Genomic DNA, 22206 nt, shown 5'->3' on the forward strand with positions numbered 1-22206 from the left:
GCTTTGGGGCTTGTAATAGTATGAATTGTCACATTTTTAAGAGTGTGATGATTAGTAGTGTGTTTGTGCGGTCATTGGCAGTGCTGCCAGGGGCAACGGATGGTGCAAGCTCTAGTGTCCTCCTGTCGAGGGCCCGGCACTATGTTTTTTACAAGTTAAGCACTGATGCGCCCATTTCAGTGCATGTTGTTGACTCAGACTCATAAGCCTTGATGTTCTGATCTCTCGTTACAGGATTTGGATAGCTGCAGCCTGGAAAAAAGTGAACTGGAGGCAAGAAAGAAAGAGGTCATAGAGACAATGGAACTGATGAGAGACGTTTATAAGCATGTAAGCAATGCATACCTTATACATCTTGGATGTAAACAACAATGCTCCTGCTCTAACCAACCAGTTGAGATCGCCTGCAATGAGTCCCACAAAAGGAGTCCTGAGCATGAGTTCGGACAGGCGAGGTTCAGGCCTAGCCACACTGTCCTAACTTCAATGGATCCAATACAGCAACCTCCGACGCCAAAACGAGTCCCCGACAACTCATTAACTGAAGTGGCTCCCTTAATCAAGAGCGCTCATGGCCACCACCGCCACCCCAATCATAGTCTAAACCAATCAGATCTATCCACTCAAACACTTAAACTATGGTTGCGTATGCACCGGAACACTGCAACGCCAACCCCCTTACAAAACAAGGAGTACTGGCTGCAAGTTCCCAAAGGGAGCCTAGAGGCAGGCACCGCTCTGATAATGCTCAACCCAAGCCAACCTAACCACTTACTGGAGCCTCAATGTCTCTTAGGTCCCAAAAGACAGATGTTCCAACCAACATACATTTCCTGATAGCAATCTGAAACACAGACCATTTGTTACCTGAGTAGAGTCCCAAACTAAGCACCCCATTCCCAAAGCCAGCACGTCCCTGATAGGAGAACTCAAGACTGTCGGTCTCCAACATTACCTTCAACTGAGCAGATCCCCTACAAGGAAATGTGCCCGTCACACTGTCAGGCCGCAGACCTGAGCCAAAACATCTCCAGCAACCACATGGGCCCACTAAGTTGCAGATTCTACACCACTGCAGAGTCTTCCTATATGAGGCCCCTGTATAACTTTCACAGAAACTGCACTTAGATTAGCAGAGGTCGGGGGAGATCAGTGGATGGACTGGGAGGAGGGAATCCACTATCTGCCGTCAGCAGGATCGTAATTGCAAGAATTATGTGGTTAGTTTTTTTAATTTATAAAGATTTACTGAAATCTAAACACCCCGAAAAAGGTTATCAAGCAAGCCCTTCTCTATCAAGAACCCCCAAACTAGCACATCCTAAAAGAGTCGACTCCAAGGATACCCCCAGACTCCAGGATTGTAAAACATGATCCCACTAGACCTCCAAGTACTAGACACTAGCCAAGCAGGTCCATTTCAAGAGCACCAACCCAGGCCTCCACCCAGCAAGCATTTACACAGAGGAACTCTCAAACATAGGTCCTACATCATGCATTCCTGTGTCCCTTCTCCAACATGTAGCCTGTATCAGGCATCCGCCCCAGAACTTTCCAAACATAGGTCTTGTACCATACGTCCTCTCTGCAACATAAGTCCCAAACCAAGCATCTCACTGCAACTTATCAATTCAATGTCCTGTAACATGCTTCCACTCAGCAACTTCTCATACATAAGATCTATAACATGCATTTGATTTGCATCTTATCCAACCAGTTTCTAGCACAATGCATCCCCTTTGCAATATCTCCCACATACGTTCTGCAACATGCATTCCCTAATTAACTTACACAGCATATGTACCTGCATAAAACATCCTTCCTGCAGCATCTTCTTGCATTAGAATTGTACCATGCACCCCATCAGCAATTTCTTGAACATAGAGCCTATACATCAATCCCCTCTCCGTGTATTCCGACATACACCTTGGACCATGCACCCCCCACCATCAACTTCTCCAACATAAGTCCTGTACCATCATTCCCTTGCAACTTCTCCAAAATAGATTCTGTACCATGCATTACTTCAGCAACTTCCCCTTCATCTGTCCTGTACTATGCATCCCCACAGCAATGTCTACAACAAAAGCCCTGCATCATGCATGTCCTCACAGCTTCTTTAACATAAGTCATGTACCAGCCATTTCCTCAGCAACTTCTCCAACATAAGCTCTGTACCATACATCCTCTTGTTTACTTCTCCAACATAAATGGTGTACCATGCACCCCTTCAGTCACTTCTCCAAAATGAGTTCTGTCCCATACATCCTCTCGTTTACTTCTCCAATGTAAATTGTGTACCATGCACCCCTTCAGCAACTTCACCAAAATTAGTGCTGTACCATGCATCCTCTTGTTTACTTCTCCACCATTAATAGTGTACCATGCACCCCTTAGGCCTCTTCTTCAAAATTAGTTCTGTACCATAAATCCTCTCGTTTACTTCTCCAATCTAAATCGTTTACCATTCACTCCTTCAGCAACTTTTCCAAAACGAGTTCTGTAACATACATCCTCTTGTTTACTTCTCCAATGTAAATTGTGTACCATGCACCCCTTCAGCAACTTCTCCAAAATGAGTTCTGTCCCATACATCCTCTCGTTTACTTATCCACCATGAATAGTGTACCATGCATCCCTTCCAACTTCTCCAAAACGAGTTCTGTCCCATGCATCATCTTGTTTACTTCTCCAATGTAAATTGTGTACCATGCACCCCTTCAGCATCTTCTCCAAAACGAGTTCTGTACCATACATCCTCTCGTTTTCTTCTCCGATGTAAATTGTGTACCATGCACCCCTTCAGCATCTTCTCTTCTGTACCATACATCCTCTTGTTTACTTCTCCGATGTAAATAGTGTACCATGCACCCCTTCAGCATCTTCTCCAAAATTAGTTATGTACCATGCATTCTCGCAGTAGCTTTCCCAGTAGGTCCTTTGCCACACAGCCAGTCAGCAGCGGCTCAACCCAGGGATCTCCACTGACAGAGACCGCACAAATCTTAATCTCCTCTAACCTATAAGGGCATGTGCCAAGCGTCGACTTGACAGAACCAAAGAGCCCAGCATTTTCCACCCTCAGTAATCCGTGTCCAGATCACTTCCTAACAGCAGAACAAACGAAGACAAAAAAAGTTCTATAATGAGCACCTCCCTGACAAGAGTGCTCAACCGAATACTTTGCTCAAAAAGTTGACCAACTATGGGGTAGATTTACTAACATTTGCACAAACATTGCCCAACTTTCTATTCACAACTTGTTTGCCAACGACATAATCGGCCACATAAACGCAAATATCTGGCAATTTTGGTATTATAAAAGCGATTTCACTAAGCACCAAGGCACAAAGGCTGCAGAACTGTAACCTGCATGACTCTAGTGCCCATGGCATATTCTCGAGTCCACCTGCATTTCAGCAGAGGACTGCTCTTGAGTACTTGCTTGATATTGTTCTTTTTTTATTGTTACACTTATTACGCATTTTTTAAAAAGCATGTCACTCATCTCAAGTTTTGCCCCTTGTTTTAGCCAGTTTTCATTTGTCGTTAGTATCCCACATAATGTTAGTCGGCACTACTTTGCATGACTTTAGTAGGTATGAATTTGCGTAGAACCCTGTAGGTGTTTGCCCAGCTCTTGCCCGTATTGCCCACTTTACATACATTATCAGGTTTTACAGCTGCGTTCGTGGACCTTTTTAGTGCAAAAACCTTTAGTGTGCGAAAGGTGACTGACACCATAATGCGCATCACACAGCGACCTGCGATCACTTGCACAAAACTTTAGTAAATTCCTGGCCCAAATAGCCTAAATCCAGAAACGTGCTGAACCAAGCACCCCATCCTAAATGCACCCCTAACATGCACCATCCATTACCTTACTTGCACCACCCCGTGATTCTGAACCCAGCAAGTCCACCAGTAACCTACACCATCCATCAGTTTACTTACAACACCCAGTAATCCTGAACCCAGTAGCACCGGTAACATGCACCATCCATCAGTTTACTTACACCGCCCAGTAATTCTGAACCCAGCAACCCCATAACATGCACCATCCATCAGTTTACTTGCACCGCCCAGTAATTCTGAACTCAGCAATCCCCGTAACATGCACCATCCATCAGTTTACTTGCACCGCCCAGTAATTCCGAACTCAGAAATCCCCGTAACATGCACCATCCATCAGTTTACTTGCACCGCCTAGTAATTCTGAACTCAGCAATCCCCGTAACATGCACCATCCATCAGTTTACTTGCACCGCCCAGTAATTCCGAACTCAGAGATCCCCGTAACATGCACCATCCATCTGCTTACTTGCACCGCCCAGTAATTCTGAACTCAGCAATCCACGTAACATGCACCATCCATCAGTTTGCTTGCACCTCCCAGTAATTCTGAACTCAGCAACCCCCGTAATATGCACCGTTCATCAGTTTACTTGCACCACCCCGTAATACTGAACCCAGCAACTCCCGTAACATGCACCATCCATCAGTTTACTTCCACCGCCCAGTAATTCTAAACCCAGCAACCCCCGTAACATGCACCATCCATCAGTTTACTTCCATGACCCCATAATTCTGAACCCAGCAACCCCCGTAACATGCACCATCCATCAGTTTACTTGCACCGCCCTGTAATTCTGAACCCAGCAACCCCCGTAACATGCACCATCCATCAGTTTACTTGCACCGCTCTGTCATTCTGAACCCAGGAACCCCCATAACATGCACCATCCATCAGTTTACTTGCACCACCCAGTAATTATGAACCCAGGAACCCCCGTAACATGCACCATCCATCAGATTACTTGCACTGCCCTGTAATCCTGAACCCAGCTACCCCGTAACATGCACCATCCATCAGTTTACTTCCACGACCCCGTGATTCTGAACCCAGCAACCCTGTAACATGTACCATCCATCAGTTTACTTACACCGCCCAGTAATCCTGAACCCAGTAGCACTGGTAACATGCACCATCCATCAGTTTACTTACACCGCCCAGTAATTCTGAACCCAGCAACCCCGTAACATGCACCATCCATCAGTTTACTTACACCGCCCAGTAATCCTGAACCCAGCAGCACAGGTAACATGCACCATCAGTTTACTTACACCGCCCAGTAATTCTGAACCCAGCAACCTCCGTAACATGCAGCATCCATCAGTTTTCTTACACCGCCCAGTAATTCTGAACCCAGCAACCTCCGTAACATGCACCATCCATCAGTTTTCTTACACCGCCCAGTAATTCTGAACCCAGCAACCTCCGTAACATGCACCATCCATCAGTTTACTTCCACGATCTCGTAATTCTGAACCTCGGAACCCCTGTAACATGCACCATCCATCAGTTTACTTGCACCACCCGTACTTCTGAACCCAGCAACCCGCCCCTTACACGAGGGCTTTTACCACGTTGCACTCCTTGAGTGTCACTGAGCACTCCTCACTCTCACCTCAGTTTTACACTCACTGTGTCCCCGGATTGGCCTTTGCCGAGCAGACAACCCTCCCTACCTGCCTCGAGCAGTACAAGTGAGGCCTCCCTCGGAAGCCGAGCAAACTTCCGGTGTTTGCCAAAGATTTAAAGTGTCCGAAGAATAATGAAGAACCTTCTCTCTGGAATGAAATCTTTCAGCGCCTTGAACTAGCCTAGAATGCCAGACAAGCACAGCCGACGCTCCGTTAATCAATCAGAACAAAAAAGTGTTGACTTAAATATATTTATATGAAGACATGTGGTGTTTTTATAAGGAATACTAAAAGGCGAGCACGGGGAGGAAAAGGCGGGAATCAGAGCTGGTGGAAGCTCCAAAGAGAGGAGGAGGTGCAGCGGAAAATACAACGAGGTGTGAGGTGTGGCGAAGGAAAAGGGTAGCAGCATAAAAGGCGAGGGAGAAGTGGGCTTCAAATAAAAGGGTATGAGAGATTTCGGTGGGAGCAGAAAAGTGAAAATCAAATTAACAGAGCGGTCATAGTAGTCAAAGGCAGGAGAATTTAGAGTTTATATCGCAAATCTACTGCCTCTGAAGATGCTTGAGGGAAAAGATAGAAAAGATGAATCTGTAGAGAGTGAGGGAAGTAAGATGAGAAAAAAAAACATACCACAGGAGAGCAAAAAAGTGTGGGTGGGGGGTCGTGATTAAAGTCCCGCCACTGATCTGTTCAGCGAGCTGGTGATTGTGCTTTCTAGTACAAACTAGGCCGATTCAGCTTTGAATCCTTCCGAAGATGGCGAATTGAGTACTGTTAAAGTGGGTTAAACATACATCTGCTCAGACTCGTCCCTCCACATAATTGGGGGAGACATTAATGATGTCATGTGTATTGAAATGAATAGGTCTAGAATTGTCTCATGCACCACTGAGGAAACACCCATGGCCCGCTTTGCCGTGACCAGGAGACTCACAGACCTGTGGCTCCATCTCCACCCAACAATTAGGGACTTTTCCTACCATTCGGGTGTACATGGGGTGTTCTCCAGACTAGATTATGTCTTCACACTGGCCTGAGAGGTGGGATCGGTCCAAAGTGTCAAATCCCTGGCTAGAGTGCTGTCTTACCACTTTTCCCCCTGGGTCACCCTGGGACAGAAACCCTGGGGTACCAGGGTGGGATGGAAACAACGCATGGGAGTTGCTGTATAAGACTATAGCACGCGCACTTCGCATGGAAACTGAACTCTGCTTCACTGAAAATAAAGACTCTGTAGACTCAAAACAGTGTTGGGGGATAGAGCCCAGAGCATTATCGCTTTCAAGGAAAAAAAAGTGGTGCAAGAGGTGGAGGCCTTAGAATCCAATTTGAAGCAGGTGGAACTGACCAATGCAGCATCCCCAGACCCCATTCAGCTGAGAAAGATAGAGCCTATGCGTGATGAATATAAAGCACGGAAACATAATGAGGTGCGTAATCAAATACTGGTCACTCAACCATGCCTCTATGACACCAGGGACAAGACGGGGAAATTGTTAGCGTTGCTGGGCCGCCGACAGATATAGGCTAGATGGGTAGACAGCATAGAAGGGGCATATGGTCACACCTACACAACAGATAGAGACATAGGAGGAGCTTTCACAACCCTTTATGAGACTTTATATAGTGTGCAGGCCCAAGTAACGTAGTCTGAAATAAAAGAGTATCAGCGCACAGTGTCTGTACCGACCCTTGAAGCAGATGACCATGATGCACTCGAGGAGAAAATTTCCCTTGTAGAAATACAGGCAGCCATAGCTAAACTGAAACCTGGTGAAGCTCTGGGACCCAATGGCATCCCAGCAGAATGTTTTAAGAGTAACGCATTGGAACTTGCCCATCACCCCTTCTCAACATGTACCTGAGCACAGGAAGATGGAATACTTTCACTCGATCTACGTAAAGCCATGATAGTGGTGATCCCTAAAGTTGGGAAGCCACCCTCTAGGTGTGGGTCATATCGCCCTATCTCATTGCTTAATATAGAGACTAAATTCCTCGCAACAGTACTGGCCACAACATTTGCAGGTGCCATATCCCCTCTCATCCACAGAGACCAATCAGGCTTCATGCCTGGACAGTTGACTAGGTACAACCTTCCCTTGCTTTATAATTGGTTGACAGAGGCCCAAACTCAAACAGACCCTCATGTTTGTATCTCAATAGATGCAGACTCTACAAACCTTTGGCCCCCAGTTTTTGAAGTGGGTAACGCTCCTTACAGTGCCCCTATGACTGTTGTACAAGTGAATGGAGTTCTTACCCTGGACTTCCCCATTCAGGGGGAGGGGGACTCTGCAGGGTTGCCCCCTGTCGCCTCTACTGATTACTCTGGTGCTGGAGCCTCTGGCATGTCTGGTCCAAGCACATCTAACTATTAAAGGTTTCCATGCCCCTGGGCACCCGCTAGATAAGGAAAAATATCTTGCTATAAGCAGATGACATCCTTCTTTATCTCACTTGTCCAGAAGAATAAATTCCTGCAACATTCTGAGCTTTTAACAGTTATGGGGCCCACTCAGGATGTATCATAAATTGGGACAAGTCAGAGGTCGGTTGGACCCATCGGTTCTCCCTAAGAGGCTATTCATTGATCAGGAGGGATTTCAGTATCTGGAGATTTATGTGACCCAGGTCATCGGGAAAAAGGTATTAGAGTGGAATCTTTTTTAAAGTGCAGACCACATTCTGGGCTGACACGTAACGCTGAAGGAAACTGCCCCTCACGATATTGGGATGGGCAGCCATGCTCAAGCTGGTCACCCTCCTGAAATACCCCTACATCCTCCAGGACACCTACTTTAAAATCCTTGAGGAGATCTTTACTAAGATCGCTGAAGAACTTAAGATATTACTGTGGGACCACAAAAGGCCAAGGGTGGCACTCAGGACGCTGCAGCGGAACCAATGCAACGGAGGTGTCGCCCTTCCTGACATCTAAGCCTATTACTGGGCATACCACATAATTGCTATTGATGATTGGATCCAGGCTCCAGGGGACCATCCTACTTATGCACTTGAGCGGACTCAGTTTGGCAGGTGCCCTTCCAGCACTACCTTTACTGGGAAAGGGAATGGGTTGCTTCTTTCTTGCGACTCAGGTGGAGTTTGAAGCCTGGGTTTGAACAAACAAATTAATTGGGTGGACTCGCAGAATCACCCGGGAAACACTGTTATGGGTGGGTACATATCTTAATGAGGGTGGGGAAACTCTGGGGCTTTCCCTCCTTGGACCTTATTGGCATCTCCAAGGTGGGGGATCCTATTGAGAGCGGGGACTTTATCTCTTTTCAATCCCTCCAGAGGGACTATTAGCTCCATGACACGCAACGCTTCCAATACGCGCAGCTCAAGCATTAATGGGGAGTAAAATATATAGTGTTGGACCTGAATATGCACCCCTAGAGGGCCGGCTATTAATGGGAGAGATGACGAAAAAAGCTGTTTCCTCGGTTTACATGACAATTAATATTAATGTACCAGACAATCTGAAGATAGTGAGAATCAAATGGGAATCTGATTTGAAAGAAATTGATGATCTAGATTGCGAGACAGCCCTAATGCAACCCCCTAAGGAAGTGGCAATCAAATCTAGATTGAAACTCATTCAATTTAAAGTTTTGCATCAGGGTTATTTTGATTGTGCATGATTGCATAGAATTGGGAAGGCGATGTCTCTGGAGTGTCTGAGGTGTACAGGCCCGAGAGGAGACTTCCCACATATGCCGTGGGATTCCCAACCATTCGTATGGACTGGGAGAAAGTGATGCACGAGCTTGGTAGGGTGGTGGGGGTGCCACTCCCTAACAATGCCAAATATGTCCTCTTGGGTGCACCCAATGATGTGGATGTTCTCAGCCCGAAGCTGCTCTTCTGTAACCTAGCTCTAGTGGTGGCGAAGAGGAATGTGCCGAAACACTGGGGGACCTCTCGAACCTCCCTCTATGTCGGAATGGAGGAAGGGGATGGATCTGTACGTAATTGCTGAGAAGGTCACCTACAGCACCAGAGGGTGCCTACGTAAGTTCCGTAAAGTCTGGGGTCGGTGGATTGCATATCACAATCTTGATGTTATGGATGAAGAACCTGGGACTGCACCTACTCAAACCTGATGATGGGTTCATCCATAATGATTGCAATGGCTTATTGTTTGTTGATTACTTACCTGCTCTCAGAATACCATGGCTGGCAAATGTGATTTTTGGTGCCTGGACTGTGCTCGCCTGTAATGTTTGCTGGTTGATATGGACACATGTTTGTGTCCACTTGTGTTGCTCTCTTAAAAACTCAAAGAAAAATATTTTTACAAAAAAGCATACATCTCCTATTTACAGAGCTAAGAAATCATAGAAGTGCAGTATGGAGCGTTATACACAGAACAAAATGTTATTGTTGTTTTTAGTATTAATATTGTTAATGTTCTTGTTGTTGTTATAACACTGAAGAACTAACATACCCTTCAGACTAGAAAACAATACAAATATAATATTATATAATTATATAATATAATATTAAGAGCCCTGGGAAACAACAGAGACCAGGGAGGGGCAGACAGAGAAGATGAATTTTACATCCACTATAGAACATCTCAACCCACACTCACCAGGAGCTGCACTTAGAACTGGTGCAGCCCAGAAAGGGTGATCTAAGAATCTTTGGCCACCGCAGGCTGGCGGAATTAGAGGCATCAGGCAATGTTTATAGATATGGCAGCAGTGATCACTGTAGGGCCTTCGAGGCCATCTATCGTGCACCTCATGCCAGTGGCCATGGGGGGGACAAATGCACATAGTGATGCGTGGTAAGAGAAAGAAAGCAAGAGAAGATGAAAAGATGGAGAAGGGTTGTAAGGTAAGAATGAAAACAGCATACGAATGGAGAGAAATAAAAAGAGAAGTGAGGGAGATAGGGAAAAGAATGCCGGCGACCCTATGAAACAAGCATTGGCAAAGCCAATAGGTCTCACCGTTGAGACCTATTGATTTTGTCTATGGATTTTAGCCTTGCTGTACAGCATCTCTGATGCTGTCCGACATGGATAAAGAAAAAAATGAATTAATCAAAAAAGCATGAACAGCTATGATTTTTAAGTAAGCCTAAATAAAAGAAATATGCCGCAGATGGACGCGGAAGCAAAACAGTGGATGTGGGCGCAGCATTTGTATATTTTACAGAATAATGAATTAACCAGCAAGGGTACAAATAGTAAATAGAATCCAAATGTTTTCAGCAGAAAGGTCCAGAGCCCGTTCGTCTGGCCAAAAAAGTCCTTTGCGGATTTTGATCCACTATTGCGGAGCAGGGTGCCCCGCAACCGAATTTCCTCCAAGAACTTTAAAATCCCAGTGAGGAATTATTTAGAAATAAAGCGCTGCACAGTTCTGACAGGGGTGATCTGGTGGCAAAAAAAGGCTCTAGGGCATATAACCGGAAATAAACTGCTTCTAAATGTTGCCATTGGATCCAGTTTAAAAGGTACAAATTATAGTGAAAGTAAAAGCTGCTAGGTGCAAATGTGGAGAAAGGAAACGGTATCAGGAAGCTTACATATCTGAAAAAATACAAAAAGTGATTTGTTTTTCTCATGGTAAATGAGTGGTTACTTTTTTCCATTTCTCACGGTATTCAGATTTCACAGTGAGATACTTGCTTCACTGTAGTTTGGAACTTTAACACTTGAACAGCTGGTTAAATGGCCATGTTAGTTAAACCTTTTTTGGGACCAATTCCCACTGTCATTCTCCGAGGTTGATAATATATTGTGCATACTAATACTGCTTAATATTTATAGTGTTATATAAAAGCTGTTTGTTTATTAGAGGCGCCTCTTATATAACTTAAGCATGGTTGAGCCAGCGTTTCTCTACGAGGAGGACATTTTTTTGAGTTGGGCCTCTACCTTTTATAACACTCCCGCCCCTCGGATGAAAGATACGTCTACATTATACACAGACCCAGTAATTGTATTATAGTGTAAAGCAGTATGGCTGCACAACGACCACTATTAATTTTTGCATCGTGAAATAATCCGAACCATACAATATATGTAACGTAAAATATACTGTAGCTTTCCCTTACTACCTCACGAGAGCCCAGCATGCATTTCAGCATATATCACCGAGAGAAAACGGCATTTATATAATTTTAAAATCATCTACTGGGCATGCTCAGAAAACATTAATTAGGAGATTCGAATGTTCACTGTAAATTAGCAAAACTTAAACGTGATATGCCAGCAGATTACTGAAGTGGTTTAGTGCTGCATTTAAAAGTATTAATCAGGGTCTTGTTCCTGGCAAGTAACACCCTATGAGACAGACTCAAGTTACACCTGTTTAGCCAAAACTCAACCTGAAAGTATTGGAGCTCTTTAAATGAGCACCAGTTACATTACACACCAAGATAGTAACGATCCTCAAGCAGAGATAGCTTATTGGCAACAGCTTTTCAACACAGATGCCCCGAGCGTCGCATTGCGTGTTAACTGCGACGAACAAAAACAAGTAGATAGTAACCTGACCCCCACGCGGAATGCAGCTGCCACCCTGTATGCTGCTGCTTGCTCCGGCAGGCAAAACACAGTGGGAGTGAACATTAGAAAAGAGGTGGGACATGCACCCGCCTTTAGCCATTTGGGTGCTTTCATTATTGAAAGACACACGCAAAAGCCAACCCAATGCGTGGGGGGAGTCAGACCCACACAGAGCAGTTACAAGAAGCCTCGCAGAGCAGTGCATGCACGCTGTGCTAGGCTCGCCCTAAAAAGCAGGGAGAAAACACTTGGAGAGGTACTAAAGAAGAGAAATATATAGAGGTGGATTGCACAAAGAGTGCAAGCAATGACAAGGTATGTAGCCACGACACAGCCCTTGTTCTCGAATTTGCGGGATTCCTGATGCAGTAATACTTTATGTGGGAAAGCAGGTGAAACTCAGAGAGAGGTAGAAGATGTACTCAAATACTGATTTCTGCATCCTTTGCCTTTCTCAAATACCTGCCTTCTGTTGGACAACCCCTCTACCCGAAGAGCAGGTCTTGGGCGTCATAGCTTCTACTTTGTTATGTTTAAGGAGCTCGAGGAGCTGATGAATGAAGTCGAAGACATTTCTGTGACTGTGAAAATGGACAGCGGGTGCCCGGTGAACCTGGAGCACATTGTGCAGGAAGTGAGAGAACTGTACGAGCTTCTGGCCATCAAGAGCAAAGAGGAAGCCGAGGCCTTCTCCAGGCGCAAGGTAAAGTGTGACAAGAGAACAAAATGTAAACAAGGAGAGCGTATATTGCCGCCACAGAACGATGCAGAAAGGATAAGGTAGTGCTTGTAGTATAACTGTAAAAATAAAAAAGTACAAAGAGACGAGCACCAGAGAAGAACATCATTCCAACCATTCAGATCTGTCCATTTCAAATCCCGCACATTACAGAGACACAACCACAGAGGCCAATAACAACAGAGAATGAAGTGGAAGGCGAAACAAAATGGATTCCACATGGAGTCAAAGGGTGGGGAAAGTGACATCATGCACCCACCCTTTAAGTCCCTGATGATATCATAGGGTTGACCACATGCTCCACCCTTAGCCTCTCATCGCATCACCATTTACCCTTGAGGTTCCAGGTGGAGGCCAAGAAGTGGAAGAAGAGTCTTAAAGCCCTCTGTTTCTGTCATCATGACCCCTGAGATCCGCGCTAGCAAAGCCAAAGCCAGTTCTGCAAAAGGACAAGTCAGGACTAGAAACTTCAGTGCCTGCCTGGCTCTCATTGATATCCATGTGAAACATTAATGGGCAAAATAAATAAGAAGGGGTGGAGAATGGCTGCAAGTGAGCTGACACTTAGGCCAGTTGTCTTTACAAGAAGCTGTTTGTCCTCTTGGTGGTTGCCTTGTTTTTGATCCAAACAGTGACTTTTGTTCTCTGGAATCCCTTGGGCAGCTGGATGATCAGGCAGCCAAAGCCCGAAAATGTGGGAGTGATTTGCTGTGCAGCAGAAGTGCCATCGGAGACCTGATCGTCAATATCCAGAAGATGAGGTCAGAGATCTTGACTCTTCAGAATCAGGTGAGCCCACATGTTCGCGAGAGGCTGTGGTGGACCTTCAAAGGTCAGACCCTAAAACCAGAGATCCACGAATCCTAAGCAGGGGTCAACCAACCAGTAACTAGGGGTCCTACAATCTACACCTGAAAACAGGCATTCACTAGAATGAGAACCCACACAGTTCAAAGTGGCTTGCGAGAGAAGATCCTTTAAGTGCTTCACATCACCATAAAGTTCTCTTCTGATTCTTCCCTTTTATGATCTTCTTTGTTGGGGTGTTCACATTGATCAGCATTCAGAATTCTAGAGTGCCATTTACAAAACTTTCTGACAGCGGTATTCCTTTATTGCTGCTGTTCCACATCCAGCATGGAAAACGATCATCTAGTTATAATATATTACCGCGGGGGAAGCTTCCTTATAAAAAAACTCCAAGTCATGTTGGTGGGAGGGCATTTTATTTAGGGACCATTTTGTCTTTGCGGCACCAGTTCTTTAATTCGTCCATACGCGGTGTGCTCATCCTCTACAAACCTGTCCTGACAGGTTCTTCTTTGGAGCGATGTTGAAATAAGCACTTGCTTTCTAGGGCCTTAATATAAACAATAAAAAATCCCAGGCGAAAATAGTGGTGCAAGGGCAGAATAGCTATAAAAAAGTATATTTGTCAAGAGTTACCCCTTAAAGAAATTCTTCACTAAAAAGGGACAGTGCAGAAATCCAAAGGTTTACAAATGAAATTTCCAAATCCTTACAAAATTGATGAATGTATCCATGCTACAAGAAATATCTATGAACTTCCACACAGAGGCCCAAAGTCAAAAGTAAACGAGGACATTTTCAAGCCAACTAAATTGAAGTTCAGACAATTCCTACACTTGAAAGGTCAAAAAATGTTCAGACTGTGTCTAAAAGTCTTAAATGTGAAAATGTGATCTACATTGAGTAGTACTACTCCACCACAGTTAAAATAGTGTCTCGTTTTTTCCTGTTGCTAGAGCATGCATCTGGAGAATTCTCTTTCTGAGGTTGCGGGTGACGGAGAGCGAGCAGTCGAGGATGCCAGCGCCAAGCAGTCTGAGGTCGAAGTGGCTCTGCAGGAGGCCAGGAAGGACATGGCTCGCCAGCTGCTTGAGTTCAAGGAGCTGATGAACATCAAGCTGTCACTGGACATGGAGATAGCCACCTATAAGAAACTTCTAGAAGGCGAGGAGAGCAGGTAAGCTGCAGAGACTTAGGATGTGGTACAAGACATACAGCCTTTTGTGTCTAATACGGGTGAGGGTGGATCATTGCTGATATCCTTCATTTGGAATGGGGAATTCTGGGATAATCAGGAGACTATGGTACTTACTTTCAAGCAGAGAGTGATAAGGGTCCCCCCTAATGGTTCATCAGATGTTCACAAATATGCTGAACATCCTTTATTTTATTGTACAATTTTCCAAAAGGATATTCTCTCCTAGTTAAAGCAACTTAGTTAACTTGCAAAGGTTGACCAGATAAACACACATATGCTCCTACCTCTTCTATAATAACCTTTCCATGGGCATTAACTTATAGAACACCACCCATCTTTATGATTATGAGAAGATTTGTCATGATCAGGCTATTATTCTCTTGACAGAGAACACAAAACTGCCCCTTTATCTCACCATTAATAAAAGTAGGCACAGTTTATAAACTCTCCATCTTGATGTGATGTTTGATGGGAGGCAGAAGAGGGGTGATGGTTTTGTGCTCGGAGAGGCCTTACACTTTGCCTATTTTACTAATGCTGAGATCAACCGAATACTAGGTGAAGTATTGGTAGTTACATTTTCAAAGAGAGGGGAATTATTGTGTGATCACAAGTCTTTTGATAAGTATATTAAGGTAATTGCTATGAGATACATATTATAGAAGAGTTAGGGTACTTGAGTGCCTGTCTGAATGATTATCCACCTCTTGGTGACGTAATCGATTCAACTTGGCGAGACAGCTCTCTGGCGGATAAAGTCATAGAGTTATAAAAATACAGACTCTAATCATATTTGGTCAATAATTGTGAAAATAATGGTCAGGACTTTCCTCTCTCTCTGCCGTAACACAGAAAGCACCTTAGCAGGTGTAGCCAGAAGCCCTTCACTGTCAAAGCATGCTGTGCCAAAGCACAACAGGGCCTAACTCAAGGGGCCTACCTTCTAATCTTGACTTTAGTTCAAGCAAACAGAGGCGAATCAAAACAACCAGCAGCTTTCACTGGAAGGTGAATGGGATTTGAAATTTCCTTGGTGTGGTTGAAGTTAATCCTGTGCAGCCGTTTAATTCAAAGCCAGGACAGCTTGCACACAGTTCACAGTTGGGAATGGACACACACTAGACTGCTTTCCAGCATACCTAATCAATTGGCTGGATTGGACTAGGACAGAAAATAGACCTGGGCACCAAAATAAAAGTGGCCCAATTAGCGAATTAGAAAGCTAAAAAATGGCCCTTGATTGCATATTGGGACAGTCTTGAACTTGTAAAGAGGCAGTGTAAGAGTTTTGTAAGGTATGGAAGACTGTGGGTATTTGGACTTGCTGCAGGCAATATTTGTTTTAGTTACAGGGAAATCAACAGTAAAACCCCACAAGCATTTGCAATGCAATTGGTCTCGGCTTTGGAACCTTATACGTTTTTAGCTATGCAGCACATTATCCAGGGTGCTACAACATCTAGTTTTCTTTAACCTTCAATTTTTTTTTAATAGTTTTATATAGCGCGAACTAGACACAAGGGTTTTGGGGTGCTTAACATGAGCCTCTGTTACATTATGCAAGGACACATGGGTGGGTGGGAGCCTTAAAACAATGGGGGAGGGGGCATTTTGGTAACTGGTTTGGAAACCACAATATTAATGCTAACAAAACCCTGCCGTCCAAAGATCAGACCCTCCTGGAGGTGAAAAAATGCCAGGGAAATCCTGGTGATTAGGATTATTAAGATGAATCCTACATAAACATAGTGTGAAACACGACCACGTAAAGGCTGATTTCTGTGAATAAGAGGCATTAATTGCGTGAGGAGGTAAAAACTAAATAAGCTCACATAGGCACGCCATGCACCATGATTGGGCTATGTTGTGTCTGTGGGTGGTGTAAAGAGAAAAGCACTGAATGCATGTGGGGTTAAAGACAAAGAACCTTCAACACTGGAATTAATCCCAATTGGTACACAGTACACAAACATTTAAGTGTAGCTGAAAGGCAGAGCAAGACAGCAGTTTGTCAAAATCAAAGTGTGGCCAATGGGTCACATTAATGAGATTAATAATGCCATAGTGAGAATGCAGTCCCATGCAGTATGCTGTGATATCCCAATGGGATGAATGTCGCGCTTTATAAATAAATAAATACAGCACAAGCAGTACTGAGTGCGACCCCTGGCAAATTAAAATGGAAGTGCAGGACGCGATGACAGATGGGCAAAAACAGGGAGGTCAGGGGATGATAGCAGATTGCCAAAAGCATAAGCACTATTGCAACCTGGTAGGAAACATTAACAGAGGTCTGCGCACACATCGTAAAAGCAATCGAGGTTGGGAAAAGATGCATGCACACAAAATCGCATAGGGGTGCACTTATATAATCCAAAAACACACACTGACTGGAGGTAATAATGCACACGCTCACATAGAGAAGGCAATAAATAGTACATGCAAAGACACACACGAGCAGACACACAAATGTACACACACCACGAACCGACACTAACACTGCACAATACACACAAACACATTTCCTTCTACTGGAGACACTGATCTCCCTTAATCTGTTTCTGTGTGACCTGCATGCAACCTTTCACTGACAAACACCCGTGGAGGGACGGACATGCTTTGACTGGATTCTGCCCTGTTGTTGCCTCACGCGGTGCCCGTGTTATCTTCCGCCCCCTCTCATGGAGAGAACTGCAGACGACACGTAACATGAAAATATTGCAGTTTATTCAACAGCTTGAGTGGTAGCTGTTGGGCGTAAGCCTTTACCTTCACACTGGATCCGCTGATGTAAGTGTATGCCTCTATGCTCTCTCCCCGGTCCTTCTTGTACGAGGGGCCTGCAGCTTGTATGTGGAGGTGGGCTTTACCGGAGCCCCCGGGGCCTGATTGTCCTGGGCCCATTCCCGAGAATATGGCAGTACGGCGCTCCACTTCTAGCGCCGCCAGCTGCCGTGAGCTCCTGCCTGCCCTAAGTAAAGCGCATCGCAGGATGCGCATTTGCATTACAGCCGCCATGCTTCCGCTTCCGGGTAATGGAGCCGTGTGAATCACCACTTAAACGAGAGACTGGACAGGTCAGGCAAAAAAGAGTGCAAGTCCACTCAGCCAATCAGAGGAGAAGACAAGCATTTACAAATGCAATAGGACTCGTATTTACGCAAGCCCTATTGCATTGTAAATAAAACTGCGGTCGTGCAAGAAGGCAGGAACGGGAGTGGGTGGGGGGTTGTGGTGGGCAGAGAAGTGACGGACTGCGGGAGGGAACGGGGGGAGGCAGGGGAACAGAACTGTTTTGAAAGTAAAGGGGCCGATAGCCATGGAGGGACAAAAATGACGTCATGGCCGTCAGGAGGCGAGACTACCTTGCCGAACACCAATGATAATGCGGCATTTACGATTTCGGCCAATTAAAACGATAGCTGGCAAGTGGGCGGAGCTTCCCCCACTATACTGTATTCAGCATCTCTTGACGAGACAGCGCATGCGCTGCCTAGGTAGGCCGGGACCTAAAAAAGACCATAAAGGACTACAAACAGTAAAACAAAATGGCCCACACGTTGACACTTAAGCCTACCCCTTTGGGCTTTGCCTGACTGCCCTAGGGGCAAATCTGATCCTGTCAATATTCAAATGTGCCCCATTCATACTAAGTGTGTGCACATTTATCAAATGAGTATTAATAATGGAAATGTCAATCATGAGTCTGGCTAGGATTGCCCATCAAGGCTCACCGGTCTTATTCTTAGTGTTCTGAATGTCAGCCGACAAGAGAACTGAGGCACGAGACGATAATGTGATTCATCCAGAACATACAGCTGATCAGTTGTGAGATCCTGGTCTACATCTCAGATAGTCCGTGGAAACTGAAGCAGGGGCAGAGCTTGAGGGGGGTGTGAACCCCCCCCCCCCTCCCAATATATACAATTCTGGTAAATAGTTGGGCTCAAGTGCAGTCAGTCGGGTTTGGTGAGGTATCTGTCGGATTTAACCAGTTTTAACATACACACAGACAAAAACGCCCACACATCTCTCCATCTCTGTTTTGAAAATCTTCAAAAATATTGCTTATTTTACAAAATGTGATTCCTCTCACTTAGTACTCTTACTGATCAGCATTCTGTCGCTTTCCATTGACCTTTAAGCCCTTCTCATGCGCCCTGTGGTATAATGTATTTTAACATTATACTGTTGAGAAATCTGATGTTCACCCCCGCCCCATCTTACTGACCACGCTACGCACCTTGAGCTGAAGCCCAAGCAGAGCAGCTGCAGCCAGAGTGTAGTGAGTTAGAGAGTCCACGCTGAACGCAGACAGTCCTTCCGGTTCATTGACATCACTTCCTGTCTCGGCCCCAAAGCACAGCATGACTGCCAGGTACAGGGGATTCGTTTCACAAGGCCTGGTTCTCATCAGCAGAGCTAGCCTTGGGGTATTACACCCTCACACATGTTCAGGGCCGATGAAGACGGGGCTGAGGGGCTATTCCATATATTTTTTAACTCCAGCACAAGGTGTATGTGGGTCGTGCGTCATGTGAGGGAGGAATGAGTCATTGTGGTGGGAGGGGCTTCATCCTCAATCTGCCTGGCACTGTTTTCTCACTCTTGCTGCCGGCCTTAATCCACTGCAGCTCTGTGAGTCCCTCCGGCGCTCCTCTCACTTTCTCCTGCCCAAGTGCCCATCCCTCCACGGGGCCTTCCAAGGCCGCGGGCTGGTGAAGCCTGAAGGAGGGAGGCGAGGTGGGGATGAACTTTCATCCTCACCACAGACAGCCTTAGATAAGACTCTCGGCTCACCTCCTGCCAGCCCGCAATCTCCCCAGCCTTGCACATTCCTGCGGTGAAAAAGGTGGCATATTACAGCATGGATATGGGTTCCGAGAAGACTGGCCCTCCAAGGGGTGTAACGTCCAGATATCACCAGCCGTACTCAGACAGGCCTGCTTTTGGGATGGGGCCAGAGTGTGCTTCTCTGCAGCCCCTGGGGCTTATTTACAAGCCCCCTTGAGCCGCCGATGCGTCACTTTTAACATGGGAAAAAGTGACGCAGCAGCAGCGCAAGGGGCTTGTAAATAAGTCCCTCTGGGGCACATTTTAAAGGCCATTGCGCCACTTTTGCGTCACTTTCCCCGTGTTAAAAGTGACGCAAAAGTGGCGCAAGGGGCTGGTAAATCTGCCCCTCTGTCTTTAGTTACCTGATTCAGCCTAAGTCAGAGTTCAGTTGTAAAGTTACCTCCCGTTCTAAGGTGCGTGGATCGAATGGCCACCGAGGCACCCCTTCTGTAAAGAGAACCCACTCTTTCAATGGCGCTTGTCTCTTACAGCTGCAGAGATCCCTTCAGAGTGACGCCAACCCTCTCCTTCTATGAAACATGCCTCTAACACCATCACGGAAACATCTAGACTAACGACACCCTTGTCAGTCAGGGAGTGAGAGCTTGCCCACTACCAGTGACAGCTCCAATCTTACGTGACATCTTTCAGTGTAAGAGTCTTGGGGATCATTTGAGGTCTGGCGGGCTGTATGGCCAGCAACAGACCCCGAAACACACTAATCACACCCAGGCTGCCAAATTTAAATTTGCATTCCAGCTTGATGGACATATTTCACTTGGGGGGGCTCTCGCGCTCATGGCAAGAACCACTGGAGGAAAGAATGCAATGGCGAGAGGCCCGTCATGCATTGGCAGTCCTACTGTTCCTACCCCAAAGCAGGTGCCCCTATATGGGACTAAGCTATGTATGTATATCACCTTCTGGGAGTTTCTGTCAGTGTACCATTTCTGTCCGAGACTGTCATGGTTGCCATGTCAGATCTGGATAGCACCCATGCCCGTGGGAATGGAGGCAGACATAGGGTGCATCCTCCATTGTGATTCTTGGCGGTGTTGGGTCTGCCGCACAAGCTTACCTGATGGTGGCAGCTCTGCCACAGGGAACATTTTCTGGACTCTATACAGTGGAGGAAGGCCAAAAGGAGGCCCATCACCCCCCTTGTTTCAGTGACGCCTACACATCTTACTGCAACACCTCCAGCATGAAGAGTTTTCTCATTCAGTAAAATGAGCCCGTTGTGGTTACCGAAGCGCCTTCACTGTAACAAAACACTGGTCCCTATATGATAGACACTTGGGGCGATTTTCACAAGGGAATAGTGAAGCGTGGTGTTAAGCAAACATTGCTAACGCCACCATCTGTCATTCTGAAGAATGCAGGGATGCGCCGTATTCACAAGAATGCGCACACTCCCGTGTTTCCCATAGTGCTGGCGCTAAATCTAGCTGTCGAGCGCCAACGTAGGCACCCTTGCATGGTGCACGGGAGTCTGTGTTGGGGGGAATGATTGTTTATGTGCAGGAAAGTGTCCCTTCCTGCACATAAACAATCCAGAATGGCGAATTGTAACTTCTATGTGTGTTGCATTGTGCAGCACACATAAAAGTTGCATATCGTCATTTTTTTAAATGATTGTTTATGTACAGGAAGGAGCACCTTCTTGCACATGAACAATCATTCACGGCGATTTGCTGTTTCTATGTGTGCTACACAATGCAGCACACATAGAAACAGCAAAAATGAGGAGAAATTAAGCATTTCTCCTCTTTTCGCCATGTTAAGACCAGGTTTTCCCCCAACTTATTTTTTGCACTGCCTCCTATTTAAGCCACCCTTGTAAATAGGGGCAGTGTCAAAATCAAGCACGTCCTTTTCATGCGAAGTGTAGCGTGAAAGGGTGACTTATTTTCAAGGCGGCGTTAAGCCACGTTACAGTGCCTTGTAAATAAGATGAAGGGTTTATCGCCACAGGAATATCATAACAAGTGATGTTCATGTGGAGATAGGGGCTGTAAATATGCCCCTTTGTGTTTACATATGCATGCCATCACACGATCTCTTAGGTGGCAATAAACATTTCTTAACCTAATGAAGTCACCCTTCTTGGGACCAGGCTTGCATCGCCCTCCTCCAGATGCATATCATACACCCCAGAGGTGAATTTCACACCAAAGATCTAATCCCCACAGACAGGCACTTCATGACATCAAAGACATATAGACATATCGTAAGCCCTGGGAAGCGTCAATCACACCCCGCAATGTGCCCCTGATCCTTTGTGAGACATCTGTCATGCATCTTTCTTATCATAAGCATGTGTACCCCCATGCTAGCAAAATACCCCCGAAAGAAGTAATGAATCACAGCCACTGAGAGTTTCAGAATGCACCACTGGTTGACAATGACTGGTCGCTTATGGGGTCGAATATTTAAGATTAATGAAAGTGGCTCGAAGAGCTCCTTATATCGATTTGTTTCCCTTTTCCTGCAGGATCCATATTTCGCCAGCAACAGTGGTCAGCATACAGTCTCACCCATGTAAGTATTTACTGATCACACACCACTAAACAATAGATCAATTCTGTGTTGCTCCCTTTTCTA

The 22206-nt window shown here is 45.6% G+C and overlaps 1 protein-coding gene across 1 annotated transcript in view; it reads left to right on the forward strand.

The window, feature by feature from the left end:
- The window catches only part of LOC146833202 (keratin, type II cytoskeletal 80-like), a 69348-nt gene that overhangs the window by 43240 nt on the left and 3902 nt on the right, over nt 1–22206 (forward strand). Inside the window, exons 4-8 of the mRNA XM_085600862.1 lie at nt 235–330; nt 12558–12722; nt 13422–13547; nt 14525–14745; nt 22097–22143. Of these exons, the coding sequence (XP_085456988.1) occupies nt 235–330; nt 12558–12722; nt 13422–13547; nt 14525–14745; nt 22097–22143 (655 nt within the window). The remainder of the gene's footprint in view (nt 1–234; nt 331–12557; nt 12723–13421; nt 13548–14524; nt 14746–22096; nt 22144–22206) is intronic.

The sequence above is a fragment of the Triturus cristatus genome, chromosome 4_2 (assembly GCF_964204655.1).
Source record: "Triturus cristatus chromosome 4_2, aTriCri1.1, whole genome shotgun sequence".
In the NCBI taxonomy this organism is placed as follows: Eukaryota; Metazoa; Chordata; class Amphibia; order Caudata; family Salamandridae; genus Triturus; species Triturus cristatus.